Source organism: Myotis davidii, unplaced genomic scaffold, assembly GCF_000327345.1.
Source record: "Myotis davidii unplaced genomic scaffold, ASM32734v1 scaffold478, whole genome shotgun sequence".
In the NCBI taxonomy this organism is placed as follows: Eukaryota; Metazoa; Chordata; class Mammalia; order Chiroptera; family Vespertilionidae; genus Myotis; species Myotis davidii.
Genome location: NW_006289570.1, coordinates 2,858,516 through 2,871,547, shown reverse-complemented (window position 1 = coordinate 2,871,547; position 13,032 = coordinate 2,858,516). Strand labels below are relative to the sequence as shown.

At 41.2% G+C, this 13,032-nt stretch overlaps 1 protein-coding gene across 1 annotated transcript in view; it reads left to right on the top strand.

Moving 5' to 3' along the window:
- PITPNB (phosphatidylinositol transfer protein beta) overlaps window positions 1-13,032 on the top strand; it is a 54,065-nt gene that overhangs the window by 21,622 nt on the left and 19,411 nt on the right. Inside the window, exon 7 of the mRNA XM_015562869.1 lies at window positions 12,589-12,666. Within this exon, the coding sequence (XP_015418355.1) occupies window positions 12,589-12,666 (78 nt within the window). The remainder of the gene's footprint in view (window positions 1-12,588; window positions 12,667-13,032) is intronic.

The window sequence follows — 13,032 nt, the reverse complement described above, 5'->3', positions numbered from 1 at the left end:
TGACCTTATAATTTCCAAGGTTATTTTTGGCAGAAATGTTTAATTCAAAGGCCCACAGGTTAAAAATTGATCTAGCTTGATATCTATTTTTTAAATGTCATTAATAAGCAAATATTAATGATATGAAAGTATTAAAATGTTTGGGAGACTTAGTTTGAAAATACAGACCTATTTAATATTAAAAGCAGCAAGTTTAAAGAGGGAGTGAATTTTCCCCCTCATGTTTCAGCATGTTGGAGGGTACTCATTTATGATGAAAGGTTTTTCCCAAGTGAGACATTTCAAAACCAAGAGTAGCCCAGCTTGTAACTGTAGAGTTGTTTCACTGAAGATGGTATTCCTGAAAGAAGAGACAAAAGCTAGAAACTTGCCATGTTGTTTCTGGGTCACAGGAAGGATGTGCTGTGATTGACAGGGGACTTCCCTGCAGAGCTTGAGAGGCCCTATTACTGACTCAGGAAGCCTGTGCTCTTAGTTTGATAAAGTTCAGATATTAAACCTCTTCCTTCTTTTGTTTTGTTTTTTAACCCCCTCCGCCCGAATTGATACTCCCACATCCTTCTTTCTACCTGCACATGAGTATAATAGCCATGTCATTTTTACCTTAAGTCTCCATTCTTTTTTCCGCTCCCTCTATTTGCCAATGCCCCCCTGGGCTGGGGGAGTGCTGAGGAGCGGGGTGTCTCATACTGTGGGCTCTGAGCACAAAAGCCACCCTGATGCCCGCTCTACGTAGCCAGCCTTCCCTCCCTGGCCTGTGGTCCTTGGGTTGTCACTGCTGCTGGACTCGGTGCCACCACTTTCCAGCGAAACGCTTTTTTAGCAAGAGCTCCTGGAGCAAAGTGTGGCTCCACCAACTGGTCACAATTCTTTTATTGATTCTTCCGGAGACACAGGTACTCCCAAGTGAGAGGATGGGCTGCTGGTAAATCTCTTCCTCCCTGCCAGGACCTGGGATCACCTTCATTCAGCACTGCTCACTCAGCCTCTGCCCTCACCATAGCCACGAGGCAGGGTCTGTACAAGTACGAATCCATTTGGGACTGGACCTGCCAATTGGTCCTTGGAAGTTAAAAGGTTCTTTTCAGAGCCTTGCTGTCCTCTGTGGGGGAGCATTGGGGCTAAGGACTTGAAGACCTAAAGGCTTGAGCCCCTTTCCATTTAAGCAAGTCAGCCCACAGGCAGCTTTTGAGAAATGCAAATTCTCACCACCGCCGCCCCTCCTCCCCAGCTCTCCAGGTGGAAGTGGTCTACACTATTCATGGTGAAGATTGTAGAGGGGCATCCTTCTAGGATTTTGGAAACAGAAGGAATCTCACCTGGAGGCCATGGTCCAAAACATTCACCCCAACCTTTATTTTTACTACGCAGTTTTTGAGCCCAGGAAGTGCTGCAACTCCCTGCGCCACATAACCAGCGGAAGGGGAGTCAGGACTCAAAGGGCTGCTGGCTGCTTTTTATTTTTGTCTTTCTGTATGATGCGCCTTCCTTTGCAATATGTTGATTAAGAGCATTTTTCATTCAATTAAAACAAGCCTGCTCTTCCATGTATCTCCCCTAGCCCCCCAGATAGCAGTTTTCATCAGTGGGTTTGGTCACCTTTTCCCATAACTGCTAAACCGTGGCATATATGGAAATTTGCATATGTGCACTTCTAATAAAAGGATTGGAGGCCCTACAGTGTTGTTTCATGTGGGTACTTCCAGGGAGCACCACTCCTGCATCCTCTCATGTTCATTCAGCAAACATTTACTGGAACTTGGTCTCTGCTCTTCAGCGGTATGGTAACTGTTTTTCCAGATAAAGGAATAATTGTATCTGTCTGAAGAGAGTGAACTTCCTTAATCAGTGAACAGTTAAAGTGTTTCTAAGTGACTTGGGAGCCGGTCAGTTCCAACTGTGGCTTATGTAGTACAGCAGAGCTGAGTGCCTCTCCTCGGAAGGGTTTTCCCCTCACAGCTGATAAGTGCCAGGCCGTGCTGGCTCCTGGCTGCAGCTGAAGTCTGTGTTCAAAGGCCAACTAGAGCTGGGCGTTTGGAACCTTGTACTTTATCAGGTGTAGTCATTGTATAGCAAAAGCCAGCAATAGGATTGGTGTGTTCATCTAAGCCGCACATCTGTCTGTTAGGCGGGAGTGGGGTTCTTGGGATACTGCTGGAATAAGTAAGCATTTCCGGAGGCCCCGCGGGCGGGTGAGAGCCAGTGTCCAGAGTTTCCGTTCCATATTGCAGCCCATCCAGTTCATCGCCAGGTTAGTTGCAGTCCATTAGTCCATTACGTGTGGGGTGCAGGTTAACACAAGGGAGCCCTACAAGCCTTGAGTGTGTAGTATTTTAAAGTCCCTAGTGCCGTAAGAGCACAAGAAAGGGGAACTCTTTTGTTTAGGCCGCAGTGGTTCTCAACCTTCCTAATGCCGCGACCCTTTAATACAGTTCCTCATGTTGTGGTGGCCCTCAATTTCATTGTTACAAATTGAACATAATTAAAGCATAGAGATTAATCACAAAAACAATATGTAATTATATATGTGTTTTCCGATGGTCTTAGGCGACCCCTGTGAAAGGGTCGTTCAGCCCCCAAAAGGGTTGCGACCCACAGGTTGAGAACCTCTGGTTTAGGGGCTTAAATGTCCAATTCCACACCCTTTGTTCTCAGGTGTGATTGACAGCAAGCACCTTCCATATGTCACCCCAACTTTACGGGGCATGCCTCTATCTCCCTTTTGTTGGAACCCTGGAGAATGTAAAGTTGTAGCTTTCTGGCGAAGCTGCCCAAATGACATGCCTACAATATCTGGCCTTCCCTTTGTTCCTTTCCTATTACTAATAACTAGGTTAATTACAGTGCTATCATAGCCACTTGTGGAAGTGTCACAATCACCTTTTTAAGGATTGTGATGTCAAAGGAAATGAATTGGCTTTTATAGTCTGTGCTTTTTATTTCTAGCCTTGACCATTTGTTCTTTGATTACGATCCACTTGTTTGGTGAGTATGTTTTGGTAGAGAGAACAATGTCCCATTTTAGTTGAGAGCAGAAATAATAGGGCATCCCCCCAAAATGTATACACACACATTGAATTATTATAAAGGCAGTGTTTATTAAAATACATTTCATTTTCAAAATTGAGCTGTCAGCTGTTGAAGTGTGTGTACATTTTTTGTACATTAGAAGCAGTACCTGATTTTCTGAAAGTAAACACGTAAGATACCTATTCATTCATTTAGCTGTTTTCATTTTGAACTGCCATTCCATTATTTGAGAGCTGAAAAATTTGACACTTTTTAATTGTTGTAAATCACGAGTGCGTATTGTTTTAAAGTTATTGCTCATTTTAAAGATACTTTTCCCCAGATGTCAGCCTCGGAAAGCTGATGAAACTGGGTTTAGTTTTTTAGGCATGCCAGTCATGGTCACACCTTCACGCAGTGCTTGTCTTCTGTGCTCTAGGAAGGATTCAGAATATCTTTTCTTTTGATCATTCTGTGAGGCAGTGCCCAGATGTTATGCATTTGAGTAGATAGTCTTGACAACATATGCTTTACTGCAGTGCCTTTAGAAATAACTTCATAATTTTAAAGAAATGTGCTTTCTAAATATGCTTTCTAAATCATCTTTATACGATTAGCTTTTTTCTCCCTTTAAAATTAAAAGCATGATGAAATCTGGCTGGAAAAAGTTAAATATTAGATCAGACTATGTGAAATTGTTAATATTTGTCAGCTTTTGAGCTATGAAAATGACCTTGTTTGAACGGGTGAACCTAATAGGTCTTTCAAATTAACCTTTGGTAAATGATAACCTTAAATGGTCTAGTTTGTTCTTTCTCAGAGCTTTCAGAATGCTGCTGCATTTTAGATGTTACTTTTGTTCCAACTGCTGCCTTTTACTTCCTAAGAAGGGCTTTTTGCTTCTCGGAGCTGTGCAGTGGCTACCCAGGCTTTCGCCCTGAAAAGAGCTTTTGTTTATTAAGTCTGTGGCTCAGACCCAGCAAGCCCGAGGAGAGCCCACGGTTGCCAAATGCTTCTTCAGTGCTCTTTGGCGTGAGCAGGCACTCCATCCAGTAGAGTACCTCTTCCTTTTGCCATTAAGATGAACCTCGGTATTCATTTCTATCTTAAAAGCTTGTAACTTGTCTCTGGTGTATGTGTGAGAGCCCCAGAGTTTTTTTTTTTTTTTTGCTTTTTTTTTTTTTTTATTATTAAAGTTTGTGTGTGTAACTTTATTAAAGTGTGAATTGTGAACCAGCTCCTAACTTGTAATAGGAGCCTCCTTGAATTCAGGAACAAAACAAGACTCAAATACAAGTTTTTGAGGTAGCAGAGATTTTGCTTTTGCTTAAGAAATTATCACTCGTCAAATGCCCTGCACATTTGCCTTTGCTATGCTGTGAAGCAAACCATTGTCAGGTTCCTTTCCGTAGTAGTTGTAGAGGTTTTCCCCCCATCCTCAAAGAAGATATAAATAAATGTTAGCATCTTTAAAAAAAAAAAGAAATGTAAAAATGTTTCCCTTATCTGCTGCCTTACATGGCCAAGTACTTTGAGAATACTTACAATATCTGCATCCAGTAGTGGAGTTAGAGAATCTCGCATATATTTGAGGACATAGTTGGATAGCAGTGCCCTCTTGTGGGGTAATAACACATTGCTTATTTCATGCTCGCTTATTTCATACTCATACATACAAATTTCTCTTAAAAATCTGTATGTATGAGTATATTTTGCACCAAGTACCTTTTCACTAGGACCTCGAACCCATTATTAACTTGAGTAGAGCAGTAGGGAGGGTGGTAGAAGTGGTTGGCTGTTTAGTAGAATTGCTCCAGTTCCTGGCTGGGGGGAAATTTTCTGGTAAGAGTTAGAAAATGTTTTGGTTTTTTTTGTGAGCAGCTAATGGCAGATATTTTTAAAGAAATTCACTTAAACGGCTCCTTAAAGTGAATTCCTTATAATTCACTTTTAGAAAGAACTCACTTTTTCAACCATGTAAACTCTGTCCTAGGCAAGGCTCTCTGGGCTGGGATCCCTTCAGGTACTGGAGTCTTATCAATGATAAACTGTAAATTATATCACATTTTTGCAGTAAAGTATTGTGGTTAGCCTGGGTGTCGAGAGAGCAGCGTCTGAGTCCTGGCTCTTCTGAAGTAAGTTCTCCAAAAATAGTAGCAAGAATGATGCTTCTTTATCGGATTCTGTTCTTGCTGGGGGGAAAAAATTATGTTTAATTCCCCTCCCATCTCCCCCCCCTGCTATTATAGCCTACTTGATGTTTGTTAAATGAGTGCTCTGGGTTACATGGAATCCTGGAACTTGGGAGCTTCTTTGTCTGAAGGCCAGATAATGAACCAACATGGACATTTTACTGGGAGGGCTCACCCTGTGAATTTTAAATAGGAAACCCCTCCCCCCATTTTAGTTTAAGGAATTTGTTGTAATATGTTCTACAATCTACTTTCATTTAAGGAAATAAATGCATTTTTGTGTTAAATAAAATTTTCTTAAACATATTACTTAAAATTTTCAGGCATATGCGATTTAATTTTAAAATAAATTTTGTTTTGTTTCTTTTTAAAATATATTTTTATTGATTTCAGAGAGGAAGGGTGAGGGAGAGAGAGATATAGATAATGAGAGAGAATCATGATCGGCTGCCTCCTGCATGCCCCCTACTGGGGATGGAGCCCGCAACCTGGGCATGTGCCCTTCACCGGAATCGAACCCAGGACCCTTGAGTCCACAGGCCAATGCTCTGTCCACTGAGCCAAACCATCTAGGGCTAAAATAAATAATGTTTAATAAGCTCCTTTAGCAAAATTGACTTGTTAATATGTTAAAACTTATTTCATTGGAATTGAGAGTTTACCTTCATTTTTAAGTGCTATAATAAGTATATAAATATATAGTAATAATAAGTATAGTGTTACAGTAATAAATATATTGAATATTTTTGCATAAAACACAGCCTTGTCCCGACCAGTAGCCCCACGTACCCTGAAGAGCAGCCCACCGGCCTCAGGCTTTCCAGGACCCCCCTTTCCTGTCCTTCAAGGACTTTCTCCCTTTGCTTCATCTGCCCATCAACTCTTTGGTTTTCCTGCTGGGTTGTGGAATATGACTTTTGGGTGTAACCTCTTTTTGTAGGTGAAATCCCGATATCTTTCTCTCTCTATTAATTTGTAAACCTCCAAAGGCTTTGAAGATCTGCCTTGATAAACATGGCAGTGTTGGTGGTCTCTGGCTGTGATATGGATAAAGTGAGAAAGAATGGAAGAGGTAGGCGATTGGCCTGGTTGTGCTCTAGCCTAGCTGTGCTCTAGGCTGTGGCCACCTTTTAGCATAGAGCTCTGTTGACAGCTTCTGCCCCCCTTGCCCTGTCTACCATGCTAACCCCCCTCCACACTCCACACCACCCCAGGTCTCTATGCAGGGTCTCCCTGAGATTAGAAACAGTACAAAAAAGTGTTCTGTTCGGGTGTGTAGGTTTGATTGTATTTCTCAGTTCTCAATGCAGTTTAGAATTCAGCTTTTAGGATTCATTGGTGGAAAGCCAGTGAGGATTAATGAGAGGGCTGAATTAGAGAATATTTTTTAATGCAGTTTTGTTCCTCTGAGGTACATTCAGTAACAGAAACTAGGCCAACAAGTTATTGACAATTAGTGGTCCTTTGGGAATCTGCTTTAATGAATAGATAAGAATGATTTGTAATTAGCATAATAATTATATGCAAATGAATGCTTCTGAATTGCTCTAAAACACTTCTGAACTGTTTAAACAGCCCTCCTGAGATCTTGTTACTCTATTAATTTGTGTAGCAAATCCTTTTTTCATAGATCATGCAAAGATAAACTTCAGTCCAGCCCCTGTCCAAATTATTATGTATTCCAAGGTGGTAGGACCTGAATTAATGAGATTTACTTATACTATATTAATGGCACTCTGTGGGAACCTGAATCGGTGAGGAGTCACTGGGGAGATGTAATTAAAAATAGAAAAGAAAGCTGCTTATTTGAAAATAACTGTTCAAATGAGTTTCTTAAACAAGTTAGTAAATGTTATTTCTCTTAACACCGCTGTTACTTGCTATTGCAAAATGTAATGCAAATATTTTTTATTAATAGGCTTCCCCTTTGGGGTCTGACTTGCATTTTGTCAACTCCAGTTAGTTATGCACTAGGGTCAGTGGTGATAGGATCCAGGAATCCCTTGTTTTCTATGTGCCGCGATATTGAAAAATGCAGGGCAGTGCTAATAAGTGATGTTTGCTATTTACCTTCGAATTTAATTTAGTCTTTCTCCCACCCTGGCCTTTACTTTTCGGATGTGATTAGAGGAAATAAGCTTGGCTAAATTGAGCAGCAGTACCTGTGCATTTTAAACTTAGTGATTATCTTGGAGCTATTTGAATAGACACCTAATTAATCATGCTATGATCAAGGAAAGCACTTTATGGCAGGCTGCAGGATCCTAATATCTCTCTCAAGTTTTATGTTGACCCTGTGGAATTGTTCCTCTTTGCGGGGCGGGCGGGAGGGTGGCTGAGGGGGTGCTCTTCAAGAAGCAGATGTCCAGGAATTGCTAATGGTGCGTTTGGGCCACTTTTCCCTGTTTACATTTAGCCTCACCTGGTGGAACCCATTCATGGTTCTGTAGGCAGTTTCTGGTGTCTGTAGTTTATTTTGATTTTTCCACAAGCTGTCAAGACACTCCTACCAGCCTGCCCTTCACCTTCTACTCACTTCCCCATTCATAATCATGAGTTAAATCTGGACTCACGGATATTTAGGTTGGCTCAGCACAGATTTTGCACTTGTATTTTGGGGGACAGCCACTATGCTTAAAGATTCATAAAACTCATATTCTTTGTCTTCAAAATGAATCTGGTTTCTGTTGAGGGTTTCTATTGAGAGCTGTAGTGAGTAACAGATGCGTACCCAAGAGGCAGCACAACTTCTGTATTCCAGTGACAGAACACAGGTATTTATACGAATTGAATGAATGTATTCTGCGGCTCCAGCTTGGAGACTCAGGAATCCATTTATTTTCCATATTTTATGTGTTCTCCAAAGGGTGTCTTGACTTTCTTGCCTCCTTTTTTTACTTAAATAAGAGTTTTCAATTAAATGGAGTTGTGTTAACACTCATCCGAATCTACCTAATGTTTATACCAGTGTGTTTTCTGTGGGTCAGGCACTGGTATTAGTGGAAGCGAGCAGTGTCTAGGGACATCACACCTAACTTGATAATGATGGTTTTACTAAGCCCTTATCTTGGCCAGGCCTCTGGGCATTCTACAGATAATTAAAATTTGATCATAAAAATTTTTAAAACGCAATGCACCTTAGCAATAAGGTTTTCTACCTTTAAACATGATTTTAAAACTCATTTTACAAATACATTTCCTTGGCCTAGTGAATCTGCTTTCTTTTTTTCCCAAGGATTACAGAAAGTGCATAGCAAATGCAGCCTTCAGAATACCCAGGAGCTGAAGACTCAAGTAGGCTACAGCTGTCTTCACCCACTGTATTCTAAAAGAGCTAATGAGATGAGAAGTCTGCAGCTGGTGGCAAGCACAATAAACCATGAGCCAAGGGCTTCTCTTCATCAGAGCCTCCCTTTCCCCATGGGATCCCAAAGGAGACAGAATACTAACAAAGCCAGCAGGCTGTCTCATTCCACACTATTGCTCATTTGCAGCTATAATTGGTAGCTGAGGTTGCATTCTCTATGCTGAAACTGTCATACATGAAAGAATATATTTGTTCGTTGTGATACGGATATAAATCGGCCAGTTTTCAAATACAGAAAGACCAAACTAGACACCCAAGAATAAAATGCAGCAGCTAAGATACTGTTCAACAGATTAAATGTTTGTTGCAGAAATACAAAACCGAGGCTGTGAAAACTACACCTGCTTCCTGCTTTTTAATATCTTGCTACTTAATTCAGCTGATTAAACATTTACGTGTTCAAACTAACAAAAAAAGCACAAAAAATTCCTAGGTTTTGACAAGATGCATTATTCTCAACTGTCAAGGTTAAGGTGCTATTGTTAATAATTGGGTTTTGTTACATGTTCAGTATATCTTTAATATAATATACTGCTGCTCTATATTCCAGAGAAAAAAGCAGAGAGGGAACAAGACAACGCTTTAGAGATATATGTATATGTAGTATTTCATATGCATACACTCATTTCTTGTAGGAAAATTCACTTCGGTTTCTGATGCTGCTGCTTTTTTGTGTTTTTGAAATGTGGTTTTGCTTCTCTGCATTTGTGGACACGCTTTGCCCCTCTCCTGTGTAAGTGCCAGCATGAGCCCAGGACAGAGGCTAAGAAACCGTGTGTTGAAGTCCTAGGTGAGCCATATCATCTCCTTGTTGGACGGTGGCGTCCTCATATGTAAAGTGAGGTTTATCTTCAAGGTTTATTTCACCTGTTAATTCTGTGAATCCATATTGCAGAACAGCATCCAGTGAACAGCCAGCACTGAAAGCGAAGGCTCAGAAATACACTTTGTGGAACAGAGTGAAGTTTTAAAGTGTTATTTCCTGTTCTCCAGTTGCTTGATCCCTGTCAGATAGGCATGGAAAACCTGACGCTGCACCCAGATGTGGAGCTGGTTTAGGAGGGAGAGGGACATTCTCCAAGAAGCCCATGTAACCCATCCACTCACATTGTCACCTTCACTGGGGCCATAGTCATGCTTAGGGCCAGCTCCTGGGCGAGCCACCTTCTCAATGAATTTACCTCTAATGAAAACAGAAGGAAAGCAAGGTGTCCAATAGGGCAGGGTTAGAAAATAATTTATGCTGGCCACAATTTAGACCAATTTCACTTTCTTAAATTAGTCATTTCTTGGTGTAGGTACTACCCTTAGTGTATTCATTCCACCAGTGGATTTTTTCCCTTTAACCCTACTGACATTTGTGTACATTCTGTTGTGGATTGTGGTGTGCGGTTTTTTCTCCGTTGGAGTGGACAAGTGTAGAATCCACAGAAGTAGTTCTACAGTCTCCATTTACTTCATCTATTCTAAGATTCCTGCCCCCTTGACCTCCCCCCTCACATTTTATTATATTCAAATCAGGATTTGTCTTTCAGTTACAGCATGTTTATTGGCTGAATGCTTTCCTTCTTAATGGATCACCTCTCTTAAATTTAGGAAATGTGGTATTTGCTGTTCAACTCATATAAGACTCTATAACATTTTAGATTTCGAAAGAAAAAAAAAATGTGAGCATGTTGCCCACAATGAGGTCACACTCAGTGAAAAAGAAGAAAGAAAGTATTTATTTTCCCTCAAATGTAATGAAACACCAGCCAAGTCTCTGGGCATTGTACAGATAATTAAAATTTAAGCATAAATCATTTTAACACAATGCACCTTAGCAATAAGAGTTTTCTACTTTTAAACATGATTTGAAAAATACATTTTCTTGGCTGGTGTCGGTTGGTTTCAGTTCTGACTAATTCTTCTGCATTCTCTGTTGGCAGTTAGTGGGTCCTCCCTGGCTTTCAGGTGCCTTTTCTTTGTTTGCCTCTCTGTCTTCCTCCCAGCGACACTGTGACTTGCTAGGAGCCAGAGCCAGGTGCCGGCTCTCCTTACTCCTCGGACTACCTCTTAGCATCCTGTGCGCTCCCTCCTCCTACGCGGTGGCTGATGAATACATAGACCTTGATTTCGGGAGATGATGTTCAAAGTGATTATTTGATATGATGTTAAATATTTTCAATTGTGGAGAAAAGTGAGCTTGTCTCTGGCTTTTCATTCTAAGCCTCTGACCTAGAAGAAAGTGTCCTGTGGATTCCGTGAATATTTATGTTAGCACCATGGCCGGCTCCTCGCTGTGAATCCAGGCCTTGGGAGACCAGCCCTGTGCCGTGGATTCTTTTCTCAGTCAGCAGTGCAGTTGTTCATTTTTAGGGTGTGGTTCTAAATAGGAGTTTCAGAATTCATGTTCGCTGGTGGTAATTGAACCTCTGCTGATGTGCCCAGACACATGAAGTAACCCCAGTTGTCCGGCCCCTTGCCGTCGGCTTACCCCTGTTTGTCATTCCTGGGTAATACTGACTGACCTAATGCGTGTGGCTATACCACATCGCATATTTTAAGCAGTAAGACCCTGTGTGGCCTGCTCAGTTTACTTGTGTAGTAATTTTAGCTGATTGTTGGGCCTTTTTATAGCTTCTTAGACTACCTTTAAACAAGCTTCGAGGTCAGGGTCGTACATTTACCCAGCTATCTTTAAAAGTTTTGTTTTTTTACCCGAACCTCACATTTTTTTTCTTCCTCACATTTATAACTTTCTCTTTAGGAATCATTATGTCATATACACTTACTGAATAGCTGTTGAGTCTTGTTAATCCTCACCTGAAAATATTTTTTTCATTGATTTTTAGAAAGAATGGAAGAGAGGGAGGCGGGTAGAGAGAAACATGGATGTGAGAGAAACACATGGGTTGGTTGCCCTGACCAGGAATCCACTGAGCTACACCGGCCAGGCCTAGCTTTCGAGTCTTGATTGGCCTCTTCTCAGCATGTTTTCATTGATTTGTGCAAGTTTGTGTTGTGCTTTGGAATATGTTCAGTGCTAATCTCTAGAACAACGATTTTTCATGTTGACGTGTCTGGGCACTTCCCCCAAAGTGTGTGGTCCTGCCACCAGTGCTGTGAAGGACTCCTGGGTCCTGAGTTCTGCGTGAGAGGGGGGGCTCTTTTCTTGTAGTATTTTCAGTTGACTAACTGACCTGCTCACTGTCACTATTACAACTCATCTACACCTGAACTTGAGCTCTTCAAAGGTAGTTTTTATTTCTTCCTGTAGATTGTGCACATATATGTGTGTAATGACAACAGAACTTCCGTAAAGCAAACAGGTTTAAAAAGGTTTACTTCGATCATGTTCTCTGTCCTATCAGAAAGAGTATATTAAGGGAAATGGAATTTACACACACTAGAGCCTTGCATGAAACCTCAATGCTAGAGCAGTGAGAGGTACCTCTTCCATGAGGAAGTCACAGTATGTGTATCCCATGGCTCTCCGTGGACTAGGGTTTGGAGAGGATGACTTCCTGGTTGAGGCATCCACCACAGACCCAACCATGGAAGACATGGGAAATGCCGCAGAATCAATACTTCCGTTCTGTATTTCCAGTTACAGGAGTGGCTCTCTGGGAGGGGAGTTAGTTCTATGTCATCATCTATGGGTATTGGTGAAACTTGAATGGGCATGTTTTATTTTTTGAATATGATTATACATATATAAAATGCTGGAACTATGGAAAAATGTTGTAAGATTTGTTCTTGGAGATAGCTTTCCAATAAACCAGTAGACAGCTTAGTCAAGACTTCTGTTACCTTTTATTATGTAGTCATTTTACCTTAAGGTAAAAGTTTAAAAGAGAGAACCAAAGTGAAAACTTAATGTCATATAGAAGTGTTTTTCTACTTTTATTTTATACAGCAGCACAATAAGCCTAATGAGTTGCTGTCATGTGTGCCAGTAGCTGCAAAGCGCTGTTCTGACAAAGTTAAAGAATTTTCTCTGGTTTTCTTCTCTGCTTCTGACTTTGTTTTGCTTTGCAGGACTACAAAGCTGATGAAGACCCAGCACTGTTCCAGTCAGCCAAGACCAAGAGAGGCCCTTTGGGACCCAACTGGAAGGTACTGGATGCTGACCTTTCTGACAGGCAGAGTCTTGGCAACAGAACGCAGGACAGGGGTTGAGTCTGGGAGAGCTGGTGACGTTTAAGTGAAAAATAGAAATGGCACCGAAATAGTTTTATTTGTGATAAGGACTTACAGCCAGTTGCAGTTGGCCAGCAAGTCTGCGTTGCATTAATCAACAGAACAGAGCCAGACTGTCACTTTCGGCATAATGCTATTCTGATAACTCTTAAAAGAGACAAGTGAGTTGGTCTTTGGGGATTGTATTGTTCTCTTTGGAGACTCAAAGCTGTACAAAAATCCCTGTTAAGTGGGCGTTTCTAGTTTAACTTTAGTCTTAGTAAAACCTGAACATGCTCCCTT